The following is a 26064-nucleotide window of genomic DNA, read 5'->3' as shown; positions in this document are numbered from 1 at the left end:
CGGCGGATGAGTGGTTAGCATGTGTGCGGCACAGTTCTGAGGTCATGGGATCAAATCCAGCTACCAGCCTTCCTGAGCGGAGTTTGCTTGTTCTCCTCGTGCCTGCGTAGGTTTCCTCTGGGCACTCCAATTTCCTCCCACATTCCAAAAACATGCATGTCAGGTTAATTGGCCGGTCTAAAATTGACCGTAGGTGTGAATGAGTGAGCGAATGGTCCGTTCCTGTGTCCCCTGCCCGAAGATAGCTGAGATGGACTCCAGCAGACCCTGCGACCCTACTGATGATAAGCGGTGCAGATAATGGATGGATGGATAAAACTATTTGGTATGATTAACTTTGTTAAACCGACGTAAATTCTTGCGCATGTGGAGCTATACAATCCTACCTGCGAGTGACGTCATCAATTCGTGACACCCGCTGGTAGCAAAACAAAATAAATATGTATGGAGAGGGGTAAAAGTTGTATATAAAATGGAATATTTCTCTGTGATGTACAAATAAATAGTTTTCAATTTTATGCTGACTTTCGTCACGCCTACCAAACCGGTGTCGGATTTGGGCACAACACCGGAAGGGACCACGGGAGCGACTGAAAGGTGCTAGCAAACATGTAGTAGCTCACTTTGGTAAGTTCATATTTTGCATTTTTAGACGTCATTCCAATCATTTCCATCTAAAACTTATTCTTTAAGATGGCACTGAGCTATGGCACAACCAGTAGGTAAAAATGTTCTATTTACAACTTTTCCGAGTCTCGTTTTAATAGTGACTGGTGGAGGCGATACAGAAAGTTATCTTTTTGGGGGGATTGCCTAAAATGTTTTGATACAATTGTTGTAATGTAACAATTCCTCCGTCAACTGTAAGGTGTAATGATGGCCCCAAAGTAGAAACCATCTGCATAAAATTACGGTTACTAAAAAGCTCCCCATAGCAACCGAAAGCGCAGGGCAGCATGTGACAACAACTGCCATTAATGAGAAGATCTTGTCTTTCTTCCACAAGTTAAACGTTGGAGGGTCCTGCAATAGACATTGTATCAGAAATTAAGTTCTTAGGGGTCATATTAGACAATAAATTAAATTGGAAAACACACATCAGACACATACAAACCAAGGTATCTAAAAGCGTTTCAATAATGAATAAAGCCAAATTCCTTTTAGACTATAATGCATTGTATTTATTATATTGTTCTCTAGTTCTTCCATACTTAACATACTGTGCAGAAGTCTTGGGCAATAATTACAAAAGTTCACTATAGCCCCTTTTTATCCTCCAAAAACGTGCAATTAAAACCTTACACAGGGTAGGATATCGAGATCATACTAATATTTTATTCCTGCAGTCCAAATTATTAAAATTAGATGATTTAGTAAAATTTTTCCCCGCACAGCTGCTATTTAAGGTCAGCAAAACATAGTGACAGAAAACATTCGTAAATTATTCATTCGTAGAGAGGGAAATTATAACTTAAGGGGCTGTAGTGAATTCACAATCCCAAAGGTGAGAACCACTAGGAAAAGTATGTCTGTGTCTGTGGCTTTGGAACGGATTGCAAGACGAGATCAAACGGTGTCCAACTATTCACTTGTTCAGGTTTAGATAAAAAGGAACATTCCTACATACAGAGATAATAATAATAATAATAATAATAATAATAATTTCCTTGTATTGTCATTCTGTGTAACAATGTACACAGAACGAAATGTCGATTGCACCTGACCCGTTGTAGCGAGCCGATGCAGCCGCAGCCAACAGAGGGCGCCGCCGACCACTTTTTAAGTCTTAGGAATGACTCGGCCGGGGCGCGAACCACCGACCTCCCAGTCTCAAAGCGGGCGCCTTACCATCTAGGCTACTGAGCTGGTGAGGAGGATGGGGTATGAGTGGTGCGGGAGATTGGGAATAGTGCGTCTAGTTAACTTTGTGTTATTGTTGCTATTCTTATATCAAAACTGTTATTATTGGTATCATTACCTTTGTTGTTGTAACATTGGTACATTTGGTGGGGAAGATGAAGGGGTAGGTACTATAAGCATTTGCTTCTTACTACCTCTTTCGAAGGTATTATGTAACGTTATTTTGTTGTTGAGTTATTGTTTTTGTTCTGTTTTTTATTTTGATGTTCGAATAAAGTTTTCATTCATTCATTCCTTTTCAGACATGTACGTTAACATTGTTTATGTTTTTTGTTTTCTGACTCGTTGTTTTGTTTTTATCATGTTCTAAATAAAGTTTCATTCATTCATTTTTATTTTATAGTTAAACTATCCCAATTTAGCAGTTTATACAGAGCCCATTCAGCCCATCACTCTATACACCGCTCTGTACGTATCTCCTTTTCTTTTTCTTGGTCTCTAGTTTCAAATGTAGAAAACCTATATCATGATCTATAAATACAAATAATGACGAGCGAGACCAATTCAGAAGATGGAGGTGTTGAATAAAAGCCACTTGACCTGTCAGATGCTGATTGTCTCAGAGAGGATACAGCAGAAAAGTCACAGTTGAAGATATCGTGAAGGAGTTCTACACAAAGTGTGATAAGCGGACTGAGAAAAGACATCTTTGTAGTACATCCTCAAGGTTAACTGCTCATAGACGTTCATAGGGAACTTTAACAAACCTTATCTGGCAATCTTGCCAAGATGAGTTTATTTATACAACCTCTCAGTTCTCAAAATTAACATCTTCTTGTCTAGACACCCCACCCAAGTAAATAAACTTGAATACCTATATTGAGAAATTATTACAGATGAAAGGAGGATGCAGGTTTTGAAAAAAAAAAAAAAAAAAAAAAAGCAATTTAAGATGCTGTACAATGTTGGCATGAATTGAATAGGAGTCCTATGAAGTGCCTCTTGGAGAGCGTTATCACCTAGAATGGGGGTCAGCAACCCGGGGCTCAGGAGCCGCAGAGGGCTCTTTAGCACTACCAAGTGGCTCCCTGGCGTTTTTCAAAAAATGTTTACAATTGAAAAAGATTGGGAGAGGGATATATTTTTTTAAATTTTATGTAAGACAAATATGACTCTAACTAATGTTTTTCAATGTAGTAAAAATGTGTAAAATCAATAACAATTTAACTAGAGCTGTATTTGCCTAATTATGAGACGAGAGGTAAGATCAGCTCTTGGCTTGTTTTCCTCTCTCCTGTCTTTCCTGGTAGAGCAGAGCGGAATGCAAGCTTTACCCCCTTTAAAGGGGCAGCGTCATAATGTAACACAACATCTCGCTACACTCATAATTTCCAAATAGAAGTCACATTAAACGGGTAAGAACACAATCCTGTCAGTCACTTTCTTTACCAACAAAGTACTGTATTTTCACGCCCATAAGGCGTACATAAAATACTCGGATTTCATTCAAAATGTAGGGTGCGCCCTATCGAGCAGTGTGCCCTGTCTCTCTTGGAGAGGCGGATGGAAAACAACTCGGTAGCCTTAGGGTTGGGTGCTCGCTCCCGATAATGGGAGGTCACTGGTTTGTCCCTTGGCTGAGTCAAGACTAATTTTTGGATAAAACAACGTTTTTGGGTAAAATCCCATGTTTTGGTGTGATCGTTCAGATGTGTGTCCTGTGACTTTAAGTCCTATCTTGTTTAATTGGCATCATATCCCGCTTGTGTGGAAGAGGACGCATGACGATACACGCAATGCATTGTTTGCGAAAGTGCTCATGGATGCTAAAGCCGTAGCGTATCTAGTGATTTAAAAGTTATTGTACTACCGGAGACCGAACAAAGTTTTCCCCCTCCATGGGATGATTTCCGTGTTTTCGTCCGCCGCGGTGCGTTAAATTCTATGCTATGCGGAAGAACATGGAAAGCAAGCAGCCGCAAGAGAATTGAAGATTAATGAATTAACGGTTCACAAGTTGGAGGAAGCTAAAAAACGAACACGTTTTTATTAATGTGTTTTACTTTGTAATCAATACCTAAATCACAACCAAACTCAGTTTTGCTCTCAACGCTTTTATTTTAAAATACGTGCTCCTGTATGCTTGTCTGTGAAAATACAGTAGCTGTTTTTATTAAGTCATTTGTGATTTTTTTGTTAGTACATATTTTGAATGACACTTAGGGAGATTATTTTATGTTTTGTTGCTCTGGATGGAGGCATTGACTTGGTATCAAAATGACAGAAGAGAATTCTGCAATGTTCTACCCATGCACTGACTTGTTTGACATTTTCACAATATCCAATTTAAATTGTATTAATTTGATTTTATTGTCTTTTTAAAAGGCTGCTGCTCTTATAAATCCATTCTGCGTTTTATTATATGGGGCACTCCATTGTTTTTTATTTTATTTTTGAATCCTCTAAATAAAAATGGTATCAAAAATTAGATTTCTTGGTTGTATTTATTTAATAAAAGCAATAAAACATACATTATTGTTGTAATTGAGTAAAATTACAGGCGGTATCCTACAACGGAGTTGTCATTCTCCACAGGATGCACTGCATCAAACCTTTTGATAATAGACTAATTCAGCAAATGGATACTTTACATACTGTTTGGCATTTGTTGCATTCATTTTAATGCTCACATAAGGGTTTTATTTTTTGCGTCTCCGGACAATTTTTTTTTCTTTTTTTTTTTTTTTGGTCCAATATGGCTTTAAACATTTTAGGTTGCTGACACCTGCCCTAGGATTTCCCTCGCTCAGCCATTGCAGAATTTGCTTAGTGACACTCACACGTTTCGCATCGCCAACTAGTAACAGATGAGATTCGAAAGTAAAATGGTTCAACATTCAGACAACACTCTGTGGTGTTTCTAAAAACAAAAATAACAAAATAATAAAACATACGTTTTCACGGTTAATATGAAAGGTACTCCAGTGAAATGAATCTAAAGTTAACTTTTTACACAACTTTGCTCGTCAGCCCAGCTGTTACTTATGAAGAGAAAACGTGACAAGGACGAAAATGAGCTTTTGTGCTGTTGCGAGTACGTCAACAGACGCGGCGAGCGAAGCCACATTGGGGCCTGCTGCTGCGACTGTGAGGACCTGGACGATGTCTGCGACAGGTACAGATCAGGCTCACCTATTGTGTTTTTTTGTTGTTGTTGTTGTACAGTCAACCGTTAATTATCATGCTTAGTCTTTTTTCATTTTTATACTGTAATCCTTTGCTACTTCACGGCGGCAGTGCACCGCAGGTTGAAAAATATTCCACAATCAAGTATCCCTGATTGCATTTTGCTGCAATCAGGGACCAGCAGAGTGCACTTTTGTCAGGCCCGGGGTAACTTTTTGCCGGTATTTCGACCTAAAACAAACTGCACGGGGAGAACATACAAACTCTGCACAGGAAGTCCGGTAGCTGGATTTGAACCCACACAGGAGGTTCCCAAGACCTTAGAACGGCACCTGCACACACGCTAACCACTGCGTCGCCGTGCTGCCCCGAATAAGATTCTGAACCGAATAAATTTAGGCTTTCTAAAAAATAAAAAAAAGGACAACTCTACAATGATATAAGTATATATTCCCTATCTGCTGACAGTTAAGCTTCACTTGACTTTGAATAGCCTCTCTCTCTCAAAGGTCATAACCACTCTGACCGCATACGGTAAACACACTCCACATGCTGATCATGACAAATTAGCTGGCTGAGTAAATTTATGATCTTAAGACCTTCACTCTCCCCAAGGGCAATGGTTTTGCAAGTCGGCCAAATGAACACTTAGAACGCAAGGACAAATGGAGGCGTTTTTATGACATTTTATTAGCACCCTATAACAAGCGAGATTGTTGGACATAATGGGTCGGTGGATGGTGCCCGACTGCCAGGTGGTCATTTTAAAACTTGTAACCTAACCCCAAGACAATTTGGGGATTATTTAATTGAGTCTTGACTAAATTGAGTCACATATACGTCAGGGTGGCAATATATGTTTTTAAAAAAACAAACGATTGTTTTTCAGGTTTTTCAAGCAAGAGCCTCAAAGTCCAGAGGCACTGTCTCGTGTGGTCGCCGATATCAGTGACCGCATCCGTGTGCCCTGGTTTTGGGGTGGCGCCCGCAGATTAGACCTTTCCATCATCCCACCTTTGGTCTTCCTCCCGATGTTGCTTCACCTCGCCGCCTTCCACTTCCTGCTCGGCGCGGCGGTCCTGCTCTCTCTACCTGTTTTGCTGCTGTGGTACTACTACTTCACCCATCGCAAGAAAGCCCGAACGTTGTTTTTCCTCAGCCTGGTGGTTTTCTCTTTGGCCTACATGTTCTATATATTTGTGGAGAAAGTGGTACCGTTGGGGGATATCGGTGGTGTCCAGGTTGCCGTGGTAACTGCGGGGTTCTTGCTCACCTTGCTGGGACTCGCCATCACCAAAAAGGACCCGGGTTTCGTGAAACCGGAACAAGAGTCGAATCCTGTGCTCCGAAATGAGGATGGATGTTTGCAAGAAGCGGAGCTTAGCCAGAAGAACTGGTGTTCCGTGTGTGGAGTAACACGGCCTCTCAGAGCGGGACATTGTCGGATATGTGGGGTCTGCGTGCTGCGTCATGACCATCACTGTGTCTGGTTGGTACCAGTTTTCATCACCTTTCAAATTCAACTAACCTCTCATTCAATGCTATTGTCAGTTAGTGATATTTCTGGCAGTAAATGACTCAGTTCACAATTTACTGTTTTCTCTTGCACCCAAGTTACCAAAAGATGGTGCTGAAATGCCTTTTTTTGGCCTGAGCACAAAATCATAACTAAACTGGCAATATATCAAGATCCTTTTGACTTATTACCATCTTTATGTCTTCCCTGTTCCACCACAATTCCTTCACACACTGATCGGGTCAGGATTGACTCCTGCGTGGGCCGCGATAACCACCGCAGCTTCCTGTTAACACTCATCCTCTTCCTGTCCACATCCTTTTATGGGATTTACCTGACACTGCGGAGCGTATGTCCTGAGCAAAACATTTTCACCGCCCTAATCTACTGCCCTGGAGTCTACCGGGAATTCAGGTAAAAAGATTTTACTTTATTTTTTAATCTGACGCTTGCTTATATTGGGCTTAGTTTACTACATATGCATGAACGACAAAATATTTTAGCACAATCTCATTTCATGGCATCATCAAAAAAGTCTTAAAGGGCTACACAGTTAATTAAAAAATGCTCAAAATAAGCCTAATGATGTGCCATTTTCAATTCGAGGTGATTGTGTTCAAGAATTATTTTTCTCATTTAAGAAGAATTAATAAAATAGTAATATCAAATAATTACAGTAAACCTTGTTTTTCATTGTAAAACCTAAACCCGGTGGTGATTTCATTTTTACACTCGTATTTGTCACTTCTGAAAACCGTTTATTTTAAAACACAATTATACACAAAAAAATAGAAGGTTTAGGCTGCAATCACATTTGAAGAAGAAAAGAATATGGTCAGAAATTACAGATATGAGTGTGGGTTGGGAAAAAAGGCACCACCAAACATAAAAATATGTTTTCAGAATCATTGTCCCTGAGAGCCAAAATGTGTGTGAGTGAATATATATATATATATATATATATATATATATATACATATAAACAAATAATTCTAAAGGCTTTCTCTTTGCCGATCAAGTAAGTATCAAGCCTCTTTCATTTATTTTAGTATGATAAATCACCACAAGACGACAGGAATGGCTTTGATCAGATATTTGTCCACACTTCGAGGAGCTTCACCGTGCTGCTTCCATACACGGCAATCGAAAGTGTGTAGGCGGCCCCCAGGTGACCGAAATCGTGTGATCACGTCACCGGAAACATCGGTTGCTGAAAGTTCTTGCAAAGTTTATGCATCGTTCGTGCATTAGTGTAGTGTTCTTGCAATAAATTATATTTTGTAACCAAAGAGCCCTTGTGTTTATGGAAAGCATTATTTAGATATCGGAGGGATCACAAATGCAAAACAGGCACCCAAGTTCGAGAGTGTTCTCCATTCGGGCCCCGATGTTGTGGAATGCTCTGCTCCCTGAGATTCGATCTGCAACCTCAGTGGAACTGTTTGAATCTAGGCTTAAAACACACTTCTATTCTATAGCTTATGAATGACCTATATATATTGTCATTACAACATTCCTTGCAGCCTGGTCATCCTGGAAGGGGGATGACCTCATGTGCGGTCCCTTCTCAGGGTTTCTACATTTTCCTCATGTTGAGGTTTTTGAGTTTTTCCTTGCCCTCATGTCGGTTTTAGATCAGGGGAGGGTGAAATAATAGTCAGTAGTTTGCAATAGTCTGTGCAGCCCTTTGAGACTCCTTGTGATGAAGGGCTATACAAATAAATAAACATGACTTTCACAAAAAAGCTTTTCTCAGACGTTTTCTTGAATAAGAGAATGTTCAACTGTTGTTTACTAAACAATTGTAAAAACTAGAAACACAATTTTTACTCATAAAGATGAGGGTTGAAGCTTTATTTTGATGTGTCCCATGCCTATATAGCTAGAGAACAAACATTTCTTTCAGGTCTTAAAAAATGAGTCAAAATGGCAAAAAATGGCTGGCAACTGCTTTTCCCATTTGAGAAAAATGTCTGTCATTAAGTGATTTCTCAATAATGTCTTCTGTTTTGTTTCAGTACCTCCCTGTGCTTCACATGTGCCTGGTATTGCACTTTGGTGACATGCGGCGTCCTGCACCTTTTACTAACTCAGCTGCTCAACATCAGTTACAACGTAACGGAGCGTGAGGCTCGTGCTGCCTTCAGAGAGCGCTCCGGCCGCCGGGTTTTGTGGGGGATCGCCGTGGACACCGGCATTCACTCACGGGGTCTGTGCGCCAACTGGGTCGAGTTTATGACCATGCCAGTGGAACAAATAGACGAAAGTGTATGTACTGTACCTCTTTTATCCACTAGGGGACAACATGGTGCCTTACAAGCTTTCCTCCGGCTTGGGCTGAGATCTCAAGTACTGAGATATTTTCGAATAGTCCTGCAAGATACTAAGATGTTAACAACCCTCATTATTCCTTGAATGCAATCCTAAAAAAATGGAGTATGCTACTTCTAAATTGTTCTACTATTAGTCTCTTCTAGTGCAGTATTTTTCAGCTAGTGTGCCCTGGCACACTAGTGTGTCGCAAGACCTTGTCTAGGAAGATTGCAGTTTTATCTTTGCCAAAAAGCATGGCATTGTTCAGAATCTTTGCTTTCTTCAATTGATCATCCGAGTAAACGTAACATTCATCCTTATCAGTAGATGGCAGCAGATTATCCACAGTATTTTTTTTCCCTTTTCCCTTTTATTTACTGTTATCTGCCCATGCAGGGACGATGTGTATTATTTAGCACCTCCTCCTAGTGAATAAAAACGTCATTACAAACTTGAAATTAGCAGAAATACATGAACTATTATACAATCGAGTATTTTTTAACTATTTGCAGGTAGAGAAATCAGCATTTATTTTGCATAACATGGGCCTTATCTAGAGGGAGCTGGCATGTTTGTCCACTAGTTTGCTGCTTACATTAAAAAAAAAAAAACATTTTGGTCACTCAAAATATCCATTGTTTTTATTCTTTCTTGAGCTTTTTAGCACACTTTTGTGGTTGTGTGACACTTCGGCGTCAACAAATATTTACTGTCACTATAATGTTATTTGTTTATAGCGGTTTCGGATTGCTCGGTAAAAATACATTAGATAAAGTTAAAAAAATTGTGTATGATTTTGCTGAATTTGATTATTTTCCTTTTTTTTAATTAAAAACTAAAACGTAGTAAAACTAATGTTCCACTACCAAAAAGTAATATAATAAATAAAATAAAGTAAAAATCTGGCACATCATCTGCTGATTCCAATCATCTTATTTAAAAATATGGAAAACATAATTGCCCTCATGTAGGTTTTAGATCAGGGGATGGTGTCATAATAGTCTGTGGGTTGCAATAATCTGTGGTCTGTGCAGCCCTTTGAGACTCTTTGCGATTAAGGGGCTATACAAATAAGCATGACTTGACATCACTTAAAATTTACTTCCACTGGCAGTCTTTGTTCTTTTTAGGTAATATTTTGGTCATTTTCTATAAAGAATTATGCTCAAAATACTGTAAAGTTGAATTAAAAAAACAGGTTAAATGTAGTAAAATCCCAAATTACTATAAATTTACTGACCAAAATAAATTTTGTTACCTTATGTGCCACAATGACCACAAAAACGTACTGTAAATTTAGGCAGTATGATCATTTGAAATCGCTTTTTTTATAAAATGCTAACTGAGTGCGTGCTTTGAGATGTTTTTGGAGGCAAAAAAGTACGCCTAGGCTCAAAAAAATGTCGGGAATCTCTAATCTAGTTATTCTAGTAGCATTGCATTGTGTGTTTCTGGTAACATGGTAAACCTAATGTTAAAGACAGCCAACAAAAGGCATTAAGCTCTCGTTTTAATCCTTACTTAAACATTCAAACACAACTGTCACACCAAATTATTCTTTATTCTTTATCATCTGCATAGAATGCCTTACGCTCCTGTGAATTTTGTTAAAGGACTTTAAATGTCTTTCGGCTTGCTACAATGATTCGGTGCTTTCATCCCCCTCCACCATTCAATGCAGCTTGAATGCATTGTCCTCATCTCTTGCTTTTTCTCCTTGACTTTTTCCTTCCCTGCTCAGCGATGTCTTTTGTATCCCCTCTAGTGTCATCAATTGAGCGGAGGCGGTGATTCACGCGTGAAAGAGGCTTGTTTCAACTTCAATCCTGCTTTGAGGGCGTCATCGCACCCAGATGACGTGTGATGGGCACAAAGCACAAAAAGTAGTCCGGTCTGGTTTTTCCTGCACGGGACAGGTAAAAATATACAATGATCCCTTGGTTTTTACGGTCAATTGGGACCAGGGCTACCTGCGGAAAGTAAAAATCTGTGCAGTTCTTTTGCACCTTTTTTGTTGTTTTTCATTGGAACGGACTTGCCGAGAGAGAGAGAGAGAGAGAGAGAGAGAGAGAAGGAATTTAAAAGTTAAGTATTGTAAATTTTTGTTTCGGGGTTTTTTTTTTGGGCATGCCTTGATCAAAAACCCTGCCGACTGAGCGAGAAGGAGAGGGAGAGACCCAATTAAAACCCTGTACGTATTTGAAATTAGTTGTTCTTTGCTGTGAGAAAGGGGGCGGGGGTATCGAAGGGGGGTGCATAGAGGGGAGACAGACGGGCAGACACAGACAGACTCTTCTCAGCGTGATGCATAAGAACACAGAGCAGGTGTTCGGTCACAATACAGTATAAAAGAGGCTATTATATGAAATGGCCAATCGGCATCAGAGATCTCAAGTTAAGAGGCATTCGTTGTTGTTTTTTTTAATCTTTCAATTGAATGACAAACGTTCCTCAATGGTGCCGAAATCATACGGGGCGGCAGTAGCTCAGGAGGTAGAGCGCTCGTCTTGGGATCAAGGGATCCCATGTCCGTGTTACATGTCGAAGTGTCCCTGGGTAAGACACTGAACCCCTAATGCCCCCAAATAAGCAGGTTAGCGTCTTACATGGCTGTAATACAAGGCTGCTATTGGGAAATGTGAAGCACACTGTAAAGCGCTTTGGGAAGTCTTGACTTGAAAAGCGCTATATAATTGCAGATCATTTCATCATATCCGTTGTTTTTTTTTTTTTTTTTTTCCCGCAAAGGACTAAACCAGCAGTAACTGAAGCGCGAAGTAGCGAGGGGTCCCTGTACACCAATGGTCACCAAACTTTTGCAGGCTGGCGCCGCCTTGCATCTCCAGTGTATTCCTACCGCCCCATTCTTCCTCACGCCCCCTCAGATCTTTCCACCGCCACCAGGGGGGCAGTAGCGCTCACTTTGGGAACCAATACAATCAGTGTACACTGATTGATAATCAAGTGGTGTTAGGTTCAAAAGTGTATTTTGTTTTATATTATCCATTAGGAGTTTGTGAAATTTCCACATTTTCCCGCCATATTGTTGAAAGTGACATGAAAGGTATCACGAAAAATAAATGAGGGTTGAGGAACACATCTCTGACTCTGTGTTTTATTTCAGTCCACATGTGCAATTACTTGATGGGTGGGCAAAGTTTTTGAGTCACTGGCTGCAAATTTTGGCCAACCCGTAGGGCCAGAAGGTAATTATGATTGATTTAAAGAAACAGTGTGTATTATTTGACCGCTAAATGTCATTGTATGGCAAAGTGCAACTGAAAATGAGTGCTGAAAAAAAACAAGGAAGTAGACAAACTACGGAAACTCAGTGACCAAAACGCACCATTTTACTTGTTTTTTGCCCAGCAACGAAAATTTCGAGCAGTTAATCAAATTATATTCATAAGTTTTTATTATGTCACCAAACACTATATTTTCTCCATCTAATACATGTCAACAATGGCCAACTGACTCTGCCTCCATCTCCTGGCTTAGGATTTTATCTCAAGACTGATAGTTTTGGAGCGAACATTTTCCTGCTTGCACAAGGCTTGCTCGCTTTGGATTTGTCCACCCTCTCGCAATTGAATCATTTCCATGTAGCGGCTGTTGGCACGATTGTTTTGGTGAATTACCGCCTCTCTATGTTTGTAAAAGCAGTAATGTTTCTCTTGGCCTTCCAGAATCCAAATTTGAACCTACTCAGGATCTGATTGGCTAAATCAACAGTTTCATTCTCACTTGTTCGGTCTCACAAGAGCCTGCAAATCCTGTTCTGCAGGCCTTGGTGTACATTTCTGAGCCTAGGAACAAGTAATGGCAAAAATATGATTTGTTAAAGGGTAATGTATGAAAGCACACATCTGAAACCAAGGGGAAAGCAATGAAACGAAGGTTACAGACAATTTGGAATGACTTAATAAGTATTGATGGACAAAATAATAATTAACATCACATTACTCAGATATTTTTAACGCCAGCAGAGAAGACCTTGCTGGCCCTCATAGCCTACCACTGCCTTTAAGTGAGGCTCATTTTATGTTAAAACAAAACAAACAAAATATATGCTGATGGATGGGTGTTTTTAAAAACACACGTTTATAGTAGTTCATGCATTTATGCTTATCTAAGAACTAATATTGTTTTCTTTAACCAATAGCTGTTATTTAACCTACACTGAAACGACCCAACCTTGATCCAGAAAGCTTATGTAATTATAGACCTGTGTCAAACCTACCTTTCCAAAGTACTTGAAAAAGTTGTGGCACACAGCTGAATGATTTTATACCTGAGAATAATCTTTTGGAATCTATGCAATCAGGATTCAGGGGTAACCACTCTAATGAAACAGCCCTGATTAAGGTAACCAATGATCTTCTACTGGCAATGGACTCCAGCGTTTCATCACTCTTGCTGCTGCTGGACTTTAGTGCTACCTTTGACACTGTGGACCATAATATCTTACGAGACCGGTTGGAAAAATGGATTGGGCTTTCAGGAACCGTCCTCTAATGGTTCAGATCCTACCTCTCAGATAGGACGCACTGTGTTAAATATGGTGAAATGACCTGTGGTGTTCCGCAGGGTTCAGTACTTGGCCCCCTTCTTTCAGCATTTACATGCTTCCATTAGGTGATATTATTCGCAAGTATAATATCAGTTTCCATTGCTACGCAGATGACACTCAACTGTATCTTCCTCCACACTAAACTGTGGAAATTTGGAGGCCTGTCTCACTTGGATAAAAGAGTGGATGTCACTCAACTTCTTGTGCCTTAACTCTGAAAAGACCGAAATGTTATTGGTCCATCTAAATGCTGTGACTTGTTCTCAAAAAACTGATCTGAACATTGACAAATGTCAAATCAGTCGGAGTGAATTTAGGTGTCATATTTGACCCCGATCTGTCCTTTCAAACACACGTTAAGAATATTACTAGAACAGCTTTTTTTCCATCTTCGCAACATTGCTAAAATTCGCCCTATGCTGTCTCAGTCGGATGCGGAGATTATAATTCACGCGTTTGTTACCTCCCGTCTTGATTACCATAATGCATTACTCTCCGGTCTCCCGAAGTCCAAAATCAAGACCCTTCAGCTGGTACAAAATGCTGCAGCGAGGCTTTTAACTAAGACAAGAAGGTTTGATCACATTACCCCGATTTTAGCTAACCTGCATTGGCTCCGTTAGCTTAAGATGTGGTTTTAAGGTTCTGTTGGTATTATACAAAATCATACATGGACTTGCTCCATCATATCTTTCAGATTTAATTTCCCCCTATGTTCCGGTCCGGAGGTTTCGCTCAGAAAATGCTGGTCTACTCGTGATCCCAAGAGCCAAGAAGAGATCTGCAGGTTCGAGAGCGTTCTCCATTCGGGTCCCGGTGCTGTGGAAGGCTCTTTCCCCTGAAATTCGATCTGCAATCTCGAACACTTATTTTCTATAGCATATGAATAACCTACATTTTATGTTGACAATACCTGTGTATTATTTATTATTGCAGCATCCATTGCAGCCTGGTCATCCTGGAAGGGGGATTACCTCATGTGCGGTCCCTTCTCAAGGTTTCTTCATTTTAGTTCAGGGGGTGGTGTTATAACAGTCTGTGGTTTGCGATCATCTGTGGTCTGTGCAGCCCTTTGACACTATGTGATTAAAGGTTATACAAATAAACATGACTTGACTTAATAATACACCACTTGACTTGACATTTCTCTTTAATGATGATTATGCACACTGGCCAAAAAGGGGCATTTTGGCAACTTAAGTGAATTGGGGACTGACTCACTTTACTACTGTCAATCACTCACTGCACAATTGCCCAAAGAAAAAGGTTAGTTGAATTGGAAAATTGAGAACTGGAACAAACCAGACACAGTGGAGGTCATGACGCATCATTAATGAGATTTTTTTTCACCACTAGGAAGTGCAAAATAATACGCACTATCCCTTTAATCTGTTTTTATATTTTATTTTAGCACGGCGACGCAGTGGTTAGCGCTCGTGCGGCACAGTTCATGTCATGGGAACCTCCTGCGTGGATTCAAATCCAGCTCCAGACTTCCTGTGTGGAGTTTGTATATTCTCCCCGTGCTTGCGTGGGTTTCCTCCGGGCACTCCGGTCTCCTCCCACGTTCCAAAAACATGCATTTCAGGTGAATTGGCCGGTCCAAATTGTCCCTAGGTGTGAATGAGCGAATTGTCTGTCCCGTGTGCCCTGCGATTGGCTGGCAACCAGTTAAGGGTGTCCTCTGCCCACTGCCCGGAGATGGCTGGGATGGGCTCCAGCCCCCCCGCGACCCTAATGAGGATAAGTGGTACAGCTAATGAGATGAGATGAGAATAGTGCATGCTAGAAAAACTATATCCTATTTTTCTTGGATGTGTTTGTGGAATCACACATTGACACGTACATGTTATATTTCGTTTTATATTTGTTTATAGATTCATTTCATCAGATATGTTTCAGAACACTCTGAATTTAAGCAGATCAATATATAACGTCCCTGTTTTTATGGATTGAAAAACTCAAAATGCAAATTTGATGACTATCTTGAGCAATAAAATGAATAAAAAGTATGGGAAAAAAATCTAGCCAGCTATTTGAATTTTAGCCTTCAAGGCGTTAAAAATGAGGGTTCATATGAATGCTTGAAATTCTTGAAAATGCTTGAATTTTAATGCGTTTCCAAGGTTGAAAAGTACTTGAATTTTAGGCTTATAAATGCTTGAAATTGTTGCCATGCTTCTCAAAATGTCTGTTCAAAGATGTCACCAACACCACTATCTCGTGGTTTCGCTTTGCCTTTGCATTTCTTCTTCCCTCTTGATTTACTGCAGCTGACATTAGTTTGTACGGCATTGTCCTAGGTTCGTTATCGCCCCCTACGGGTCACTTCCGCTTGGACAAATGCATACTACACCTAAACAGTGCACTATGGTCGGTGGTTCGCGCCCCGGCCGAGTCATTCCTAAGACTTAAAAAGTGGTCGGCGGCGCCCTCTGTTGGCTGCGGCTGCATCGGCTCGCTACAACGGGTCAGGTGCAATCGACATTTCGTTCTGTGTACATTGTTACACAGAATGACAATACAAGGAAATTATTATTATTATTATTATGTATTAACGCAAGGATTATGTATCAATTACGGACATTTTTATGGGCCATGCAAAAAGGTAGGGTTTCCCAGTGGTAAATTGTAATAGGAAGAACTTCTTCTTAAATGTAAGCTACATATTACCATCACCCAACACCTATATGGGCAGAGATTTGTCTCAAAAGCAAAATTAGTCACGAAGTTATATTTGTAGCTATGCCAAATAAATGATTCACTCCAGATTTTGTCTTGTATTGGTACTGGATAAAATGCAAAATTGGCTTTGGAAGTGCTTGAATTTGGCTGTGAGAAAGGTGTACGAACTCTGAAAAATATTTTTATGGGGGAAGACACAAGAAGGGACACTTTGGACAAGAGTGGCACCAAAACAAATATTTTTCTAGTAATTTATTTACCGTTATGTATATTATCAGTGTCTGAAACTCATGACAAAAAGTTACCAGACACCAGGGCAGACAACTCTGAAAAGTTGCCTGCCCCATTTTTCACAACTTGAAACACAATAAGATGACTAATCGCAAAAAAAAAAAAACATTGTAGCAAAGTATTAAGGATTGATAATCAGAATTTATAACAGAACAACACTTTAAAATTAAGTTTATTATAAATCTACTTGTAACATTCATTGCATGTATATGACATCAGTATCTACCATCAATGTGTACCTGTTTTAACTCATCTTCATTCATGCAATGTTTACGTTGCGTCGTCTGCTACAGGCCACGTGAACTCTTTCCACGATGCTTTTAATGTTCGTTTACGTTTTGTAGCGTCATCGATTTTGTTAGCTTCTTTTGAATCTTCTGGGGCTGAGGTTTTGGCTTGATTCCTAACCACTTATCCATTTTTCTTGTGTTCTCTGTGCGTCTACTTTGGAAAATGATATGCAAATGCACGACCTTATAAGGCTCGGGAGATTCCGGAAGCATGAAGTTATTCGATACAGGGTTGTCATTGGCTGCAGAGTATGCAAATTGCCAAATGAACCGAAATTTCCAAACCGAACGAACATTTTTGAATCGGAATAAAGCAAATGTTTGTAACAAGCTACCATTCCATCCTAAATTGTTTGTTTTTTTTCTTGAAAAAGTTGGCGGGCACCCGGGCGGAGACGTTTTGTAAGTTGTACGCCGGACGTAAATGATGCACGCCCCGGGCTTCCGGGCAGATGTTATTTCAGACACTGATATCTTCACTGTATTTTCTCCATTTTTGTTTGGTTTGCCAGATTAAAGAGCTGTAGTCTGCCCACCCATGATTTACATCCTACATGTCAAAGCCAAAGCTACACCCCAGTTAATAATAGATCTTAGATTGACATTGTTTTCCTTTAAAAGGACGTCTGTAATTTATTCCTCAATAAACACATCCTTATTGAGGTAGCTGTGACTCGTCGGCCGTCCTCCCTTATTCAGAACGGACGTGACCAGAAAGTGGGCAGCACTTCCGTCACTTTCCTGGAAAGCCTCTCGCGCCGCTCCTCGCGTTCCCTCTCCTTGCGTTGCATACGAGGAAGGAGCCTCCAAGCCCGGAAGCATCGCCGTTGCGCCGCTCTGGAAGCAGATAACAACACCTCAATAAGATTTCAACGAGACGCCGGGGAGTTTAGGGGCAGGAGTCGGGGAATTGGCCGGCCGGCTTAGCCGTCTTCGCCCGGGAGTCAGGGATTTGTATTTGGTTTGACCCCATTTAAAGTTAGAGAGGGGAGAATGATTTGATCTATTGCTGAATTTGTAAGCTTGCGCACTTACAAAGAAAAGCTCGCTTAAAAGTTTGTGAAGGCCACATTACCCTTAGTCAATGCTTTTATTAAAAAGAAAAGCATTCACTACGAATGAAAGGGGAGTAGAAATTGTGGTTTGGATGTGCAGCCGTGAATCGAGGTGAATGTGTTATGATTGGATAGTTTAAGCAAACTGAATCTAATATTGTGTCATTCATTTTGGGTTGCTTTTGACTTGGCAGATTCTATCGTTTTAGAATGATTTTTATTGCAATTGATCACAACGTAGTGTACATTGTTCACAATGGCAAATAAACGTGGTACTCCAGGATAAACCTAAAAAAGACTTTTGAGATAAAAAATAAGATGAAAAAGAATATCGCCATAGATAGGGGACTGTATGAGAGTGTGCTTGTGCCGACTTTGTTGTATGGTGCAGAGACTCGGAGCCTGAACGCAGATTTGCAATAGCGAGGCTGCAGGTTTGTCCTACTCGTCTTGGGATCAAGAGGTTGCAGGTTCGATTCCCAACTCCTCCGTGTTATATGTCGAAGTGTCCTTGGGGCAAGACACCGAATCCCTAATGCCCCCAATAAGCAGGTAGGCGCCTTGCATGGCTGACTCCCTATTGGTGTGTGAGTGTGTGTGAATAGGTAAGAGTGAAGCACATTGTAAAGTGCTTTGGGAGGTCTTCATTGACTTGAAAAGCGCTATATAAAGGCAGACAATTTACCATTTTAAAGACGGTTAACTTAAAAATATGATTATTTTCCTTTTTTGCCTACTTTAAACATTTGAGTCATTTCTTTTCTTTGGCAGTCAGAAAGAAATCAAACAATTCGGTATATAACCTACACTTTTTAGGACTAAGTTGGAAAATCTATATCGTTCTGATGGCAATCCGCCAGCAGCAAAACATCACACACACTTACCAACCTAATTGTTTGAAATAAATATGTATCCCAAACTCATTTATCTTTATCTGACAATAAGGCTTATTGCTTTTCGGACTCACTACTTTTTACAGTTGTAAAGGTGAAAGTGCCGTTCTAGACCTTTTGTGGTGCCCCTCTGCCATCTCCTGGTGTTCCAATGCCAGCCTCTTCTCTTGGCTCACGTAGTCCCGCAAAGCCCGAAGGAAGCTCCTCATGGTGTGGGCGCGACAGAAAGTATCCGCCTGCTCTTCCTGAAGTAACCGCAGGTCTTCCAACTAGCAAAGAGGAAGGGATATTCAATAAATAACATTCCAATCAAATCCATTGGCTTTTCTTGAACACACTCAGGGGAGGATCTCCTTTATCTTCTGCGAAGACTGACCAAGAGTACATATGGTGCCCTAAAAGTTCCAATAATTTAACGCCTTTTAGCGGGAAAAAAAACGTCATTAAATAAAAACAAGAAAGTATAGTTTTAAATAAGTACACAAACTATCATATAAATATTTATTCTTTATAAACATATGGGGGTCGAGAAATTTGTATTTATTTCATAACATGTGGCTCACCTAGAGGAATCTGACATTAATGTCCACCATCTTGCTGCTAAAGGTACACAAAAAACTTGCAAAACGCCGGGCTCAAAATATAGCAATAATATGTTTTGGTTTGGTCAATGTGAGTTTCCAAAGTTTTGTACTCTTCCTTGTTCGTTTTAGCACTTGTTTTCAGTTGCTTGACACAACACAGCAAGCGGTCAAATAACACACACTGTTCCTTTAAAGCTGGAATCTTCTTTTCATCTGCTGATTAGCACAAGGAGCAAGAAATTTGTAAAAATGTAATAAAAATGACTTAAAGTGAACACATTTTTTGACAATTTTACAGCCGGCTAACTGCAAACTGATCACTGATGTCTATAGTAGTCGGCAGTTGCAAATGAGGTAAATACAGAGAGCCATCGCAACTTTGCGCTTTGGTTTTATTTCTGGTAAAATGCTTCGTGGATTTTGAATTAAATTCTATTGTCTTTATTGTCATTGATTGATATCAATGTATCGTGCATTGTGTTCTAAGCAGACAGCACACAGCAGATGCCATCACGGCTTTGTGTGTTGTGACTGTGAATGGCTGGTTTATGGTGTCAGTTAAACAGCTGGGGGGAGGGCACACTACTCAAAGTGTCTACCCCCAAAACAAACTGCAGAGCACAGCTATAGCTGAGCTAGTGCGTTACATTGAATATAAATTCATCAATTAAATCGAACACTGAGGAAAGTCAGAAAGTGCAAAGAATTGGTGATCACCAGCAGGTGCTCTGTGGATTGTTATCGGGTATGAGAAGTGACTGAGGTGACATCGGGAGAGAAGGCAATAGCGAGGCTGCAGGTTTGTCCTACTGCTACGGCTAAACTATGTAACAACTCCTTACAAGCCACCCCTGCCAAGCCTGCATCCCACAAACGCCAGATCCATTACCCATGAAACGGATGACCTGGAGCTACAATTTGTGGGAAGCCACTTAATTTGGGGCAGTTTCATTTTAATTATCACTGAGACCAGGCTTTGCTCGATGTCATCCAATGCTAGCCTGCAGCTAGCCAGCCGCTCTCTAAATCGCTTTCTTGCACTGAAAGGAGAAGCACTCCTATTTCTTTTTCTACAATGACAATAAAGACCGTTCATTCAATTGCAATTCTGTGTTCTGTGTTTTTATTTGTAGATCTATAGTTGTTAATTTGTAACGGTCATATATTCTCAGTCAGTAATGATATCATATCAAGGTAAGTTTGGCCCTTGTGGGCTTTTATGATGATGCAACGCTGCTTTGGGGATTTTCACTTTTCCCGGATGGTTCGGCCCCCATTAACCATGATAACTGAGGGATTACTGTACTCCTAACTTTAGTGGTGGAACCAGATGTCAACGCGTTCATTTATGTTCCTTTCAATAAATTATTTGATTTAAAATGTTTTTGTTTTTTATCCAAACCTAGCTCTTACTGCAGTGCTTCTCAATTATTTTCTTTCATGGCCCCCTAAGAAGGAAAAAACATTTCGCATGTGAGTGCCACTGCCACCTAGTGTAGTGGAGGTTTAATAACACTTTATTCTAAGACAGGTAAAAAAATAAATTCCATAAAGTCAAACGCGCCCCCTTTGACAGTTCAAGCTCCCCTATTTTAGTACTACAGATGTAGTTTCACTTCCATGTCCCCTGTAGTCCAGTGCGCCTCACTTATGAGAAATATAGTGCGCCTTATAACACAGTGTGCTCTATAGCGCAGAAAAGAGGTACTCAAAATGTACGGTGAAAGTATTAGACTGCATACACAATATGTAATGACTGAATACACTTTATAACCACTCCCCGGCGCCTAATATATTCCAGTTGGTGTAAAGCGATACAGTCCGGACCCGGATTGACCAGAAAGTCCGAGCGGAGCTTACTTTCCCACATAGGAACATAAAATAGAGTGCAGGCAAGCGTGTGGATTAGTCCTCGCCAGACACCGATTGAGTGTCGGCGTGTTTGTGTGCATTTTGTATGCGTACGCACTCTTCTCCAGTAGCTTAGGCTCCTCCGGAGTAGGATTTTGCAGTTGAATTGGTCAGCCCGAGCTTCCTTCTCTGCCAGAGTTTGGCTTGCCGCTTGGCGCCATCGCAGAATGTATCGTCTCAGGAGGGACACGGAGTAATGACTCTCAGCCAGCTGATGGACAGAAAAAAAGAAGGGGATGAAATATGAAATCATGCCGTGTGCGACTGTCTTGTCGGCGGAAAAGTAAATGCGGCGTTTTAGGAGCTTAAATCAATCTTGCAACACACAAAACTAATATTTCTTAAAATTTTGCTGTGAAAAATGACTGAATCTGTATTAGTCAGCACTTTTTATCTTTACAGGTGGAACATATTTACACGTACGCTATGGTTCAATAGTATGGCTTGCTTAGAAACTGATTTTCAATGAAGATAACATGAAATAAATCAGAAATACACTCTATACATTGTTAACGTTTCATGATAACAGGTGGGAATTACCTGTGCCTGCTCCTTTGTAGCCAACTGCCTCAAATTCTGATTGGCTCCCTGTTCCTATTCAAACCCACTCCTATCTGTCCTCTTTGGTCAGTCCATCTGCGAACCTAAGTTAACACTAGGCAAGCCTTTTTCGTCCCTGACTCCTACCTGTTTTTGCTCCCGTCTGTCCCCAGGCTTCGACCCGTTTTTGGTCCCGACCACGTCTACTCTCCTTTCCTGGCTTACGACTTGCTTACGACCACGTTTTTGCTCTCCTTTCCGGGCTACTGACCCGTTTTTCCGTTCCCGACACCGCCATCGCTCGCCGTGTTCGGATCACAAACTGAGTACGAGAGCGACTTGCTTGCCGCGCCTAGCCTGGATCGTGGGCGCAGCCCTTCCTCTTTCCTTTAATAAACCTTGTGAGAAATGTAACGCATTGGGTTCTGTTTCCGTTCTGGTCCTGACACAATGTGGTAAATAACTATTGATATTGAAGGCGGTCTACATCACTATTTTACTTTAGTTTTTTTTCTTTTACCTAGAAATTTTTCAAATTATCAGATAATGTTTAGGGATATTGCGAGCTTGGGGAATTAAAAAAAAAACTGTTATTACCTATATTTTATGTTAATAATGTCTGTGTATTTTCTGTACAGCGCTTTAAGACTTGTTGTGATTAAGGGATATACAAATAAACATGACTTGACTCTTGTCAGGACCAAAACGGAAACGGTACCCAATTGTGTAAGATTTACCACAAGCTTTACTGAAAGAAAGAGGAAGGGCTGCGCCCTCGATCCGGTGTTCGCTGGACGTGGGAAGCAAGTCGCTCTTGGACTCAGATTGTGTTCTGAACATGGAAGTGGATCTTCCGTAGCGAGCGATGGCGGTGTCCGAGACGGAAAAACTGGTCGGTAGCCGGGACTGGGAGAGCAAAACGTTGTCGGGGTCGGAATCGAGTCGGAAGCCAGAGAGTAAACGTAGTCGGGATCAAAAATGGGTCGTAAGCTGGGACGGGAGAGTAGACATGGTCGGGATCAAAACAGGTCGTAGCCGGAGAAAAACCGGAGCAAAAACGGGACAGGCGGGAGTCAGGGTTGCCTTGTATAAACAGAGGTTCGCAGACGGACTGACAACAGGGGATTAACAGGACTGGGTTTAAATAGGGACAGGGAGCCAATTAGAACCCGCTGCGGTTGGCGCCAAATGAGTCGGCACAGGTGATTCACATTGGTAATCATGACAGACTCTACTTTTAAATGTCTGCTTTTTATTGTGTTTATAGAGGCCCATTTCCAGACACCAGCACTCAAGTGTTCTAATAGCACATTGTGTTTTCTAATTGTGTTATACAGCTAATGGATGAATAGAAAACATTTGCGCTGGACACCTTTATGACCCAAAGAGCGATATAAGCAAAATATTTAGATTTTTTTGGGGGGGGAGGAGAGAGCCGCGCCATATATTGTTATACAAAAATGCCAATCCCAGTCTCCAGTTAATAGCTAAATCTTCAGCGCATTTTATTTCACTCTGTGGTGTTCGATAACTTGACAACATTAACATAATAATGCCAGAGCCTTTGTTCCATTCAATGATCCCAAGCAAAATTTGTCTCCCCCCACAGTAACATAATACTGTTGAGGCTCACTTTAACGACCATTTTTGTCCGAAATAATGGATTCAAAACAAGGTGCTAGCTTTTTTAAAATATTAAGAAATTCTGCAAACAAGAATGATGCAGACATATTTAGAAAGAGGCGAGTTATTGCGCTATGTGTGCATAGCTCTGCCCTCTCTATCTCTCACCCATTCAAATTGCTCTGGGTGGTTTGCTGGCGTTTATGGGTATTTACAGATCGTTCTGTGGATTTTTATCATTAAGTGTCTCAACAGTGATCATTTATTGTTTAATGATCTTCCACATAAAGCAGGGGTTGGGAACCTATGCCACGCGAGCCAGGTATGATTCTTTTCATGAGTACATATAGTTCGGAGATAGAATTCTAGACATGCATAATTCCTCCAGAGCGTTCCAATTCTAATAAGCACCAAGTCGGGTTTGATGTGTGCTTAACCGACGCAACTTCTGTTCTGTGAATGGTTTGGTCCAGTATACAAAGGGCACACTACCAACTACAGTTAACAGTCAAGGTGTAACACCAACAGACCCCGTTTTGGATGTATGTCACTAAGGAATCCTTTATATAGAAGCTCACTAAACAATGCATGTTGACTGTTGGCACACTTTGTGATGAAAACCTACATAAAAAACTTTAAACCCACAAAAACACCAGCCAAACACAGACAGACGTTTGGGTGAGCATGAGGGGTGGTAGGAGCTATGCACACAGTGCACAAACTCTGCCCAGGGCCGTCTGCACCGAAGGTAAATATGTTGGTATCCTCGTTTGCAGTAATTTGTGACATTTTTATGAAATAGAATTTTGTACCTGCTTGAGTTTAACAATTAAAGTTACTTGAAATCAACATCTAAAACTGAATTACTCAACAGCTAAAGCTGGTTTAACTCCAGGGTTTAAGCTGTTTTAACTCCACAGTTAAAGCTACTTTAACTTGGCAATTACTTATGCTTTAACAGGGACAATTTGAACCGGCCAATTAACCTGACATGCATGTTTTCGGAAAGTGGGATGAAATTAGAGTACCCTGAAAAAACCCACCCGAGCTGGGGAAAACATGAAAACTCCACACTGGGAGGCTGCGGTAGCCGGAATTGAACCCTGGACTTCCACACCATGGGGCTGCTCGGCAACCACGCACAGTTCCGCCTATTTAAACAATACTATATCTATTTAACTTTCTGTTTTTTTTATTCTTGCCCATGAATCACTTGTAATTGCAGGAGAAACCCAGCATGATAATTACACGTATGCTTAATCAAGGATCCTAAAGTGAGATTACCCGTGAAAAGAGGCAAGGATTTTAATATCCAAATGGATTCTGTCAAAGTGGAACTTCTACATCTTCTTGATGTTCCGTATAAAATAAGAGCCTCAAAATGAAAATAGTCGCAGGTATTTGGGCTGCCAATCCAAAAACAAGAGAAGTGAAATTTATTTGTAAAGCCCTTAATCACAAAAAGTCCTGGGGCACAATTACGACATCCCCTGATTTAAAACCTGTATGTGGGCAAAGGAAAACTCAAAAGAACCCAGCATGAGGAAAATCAGAAACCTTGAGAAGCCCTTCTCACACATGAGGTTATCCTTCTTCCAGGATGACCACTTTTGCATGTTAGTAAAATAACTTTAAAAGTCGGGTGGGGCATTTCAAAACTTGAGGCTGCAATCATGACTTTAAGCCAGGATATGGCAACTGACTAACACATGATTTGTATGCATTTCTAGATGTTCTTCTTTTTTCATTTCTTTTGGGGTTTGTTCCGCCCCGAACAGGTGCAATGGAATACAAAGCAATAAGGTCTCTTTGAACTCAGTTGGGCATTGTTGACACATTGTCAATAAAGAAAATATTTAACTTTAACTTTTTAAGGACATCTCAAACTACGCACCCTACCTTTGAAGTCACTTTTTAAATGCACAGGTATCCAGTGCAAGTCATCTAAAATTGGGGTGATATGATCAAACTGGGGGCAGCACGGCGGTGCAGCGGTTAGCGCGTGTGCGGCACAATTCTGAGGTCATGAGATCGAACCTCCTGTGTGGAGTTTGCATGTTCTCCCCGTGCTTGTGTGGGTTTCCTCCGGGTACTCAGGTTTCCTCCCACATTCCAAACACACGCAAGTTAGGCTAATTGTCCAGTCCCAATTGTCCCTAGATGTGAATGATCAAACTGACTCATCCTAATCAAAAGTCTCACTGCCAATTATTCAACAATTGTGACATTTCGTATCTGTATCGATCAATTCTACCCTTTATTTACTTGGACCAGATTGATACCACCCCTACTTTACAAAACTCTGACATGGATGAAAATAAACCACTGCATGCTTAGCATACAAAACATGAATAAAAAATAGAAATATTAATATTAAAAATGGCTCCAAACCAGATAAAATGTGTTTAGACTAAAAATATTGAGAGTGAAGTTACCTCTTCGAAGCTATGCTTGATCTCAATGAGACGTCTCCAAGGCGCCAGGCCTCGGCGACGCAGAACTTTTCTCTCATGGTATTGACGGGCTCGATCCAGGAGTTGCTGCTCCAGCTTCATTTGCTTCAGTTTCTCCTCCTTTTTCTATAGTTACCAAGTGAGTTTTAGTTGGAATATCATCAATTCCGGACTACAGAGCTCACCTGATTAAAAGCCGCATGCACAAATTTAAGGAAGAAACTACATTTCTGGACAAGCGGCACCAGATTTTAAGCCGGAGGCTTAAAAAGCCATAGAACTGAACTCATTCAC

At 40.7% G+C, this 26064-nt stretch overlaps 2 protein-coding genes across 2 annotated transcripts in view; one reads left to right on the top strand and one right to left on the bottom strand.

Annotated features, from left to right (window-relative positions):
• The first annotated feature begins 573 nt into the window (after positions 1-573).
• On the top strand, positions 574-11974 carry zdhhc23b (zDHHC palmitoyltransferase 23b). The gene is made up of 7 exons (XM_088322762.1): positions 574-627; positions 4891-5035; positions 5936-6535; positions 6809-6976; positions 8581-8830; positions 10641-10791; positions 11624-11974. Exons 2-6 carry the CDS (start codon positions 4905-4907, stop codon positions 10737-10739), a joined length of 1248 nt encoding a protein of 415 aa, XP_088178888.1. The 5' UTR covers positions 574-627; positions 4891-4904; the 3' UTR covers positions 10740-10791; positions 11624-11974.
• A 4393-nt stretch (positions 11975-16367) lies between these two features.
• The window catches only part of ccdc191 (coiled-coil domain containing 191), a 28104-nt gene continuing 18407 nt past the window's right edge, over positions 16368-26064 (bottom strand). Inside the window, exons 14-17 of the mRNA XM_088322160.1 lie at positions 25753-25896; positions 21213-21365; positions 18774-18928; positions 16368-17548 (exon numbers count right to left, since the gene is read on the bottom strand). Of these exons, the coding sequence (XP_088178286.1) occupies positions 17407-17548; positions 18774-18928; positions 21213-21365; positions 25753-25896 (594 nt within the window). The 3' untranslated portion in view covers positions 16368-17406. The remainder of the gene's footprint in view (positions 17549-18773; positions 18929-21212; positions 21366-25752; positions 25897-26064) is intronic.

This window comes from Urocampus carinirostris, chromosome 18 (assembly GCF_059441175.1).
Source record: "Urocampus carinirostris isolate Australia breed hairy pipefish chromosome 18, RoL_Ucar_1.0, whole genome shotgun sequence".
Taxonomy (NCBI): Eukaryota; Metazoa; Chordata; class Actinopteri; order Syngnathiformes; family Syngnathidae; genus Urocampus; species Urocampus carinirostris.
Note: the sequence above shows the minus strand (reverse complement) of the source record. Positions and strands in the feature narration are given on the sequence as shown.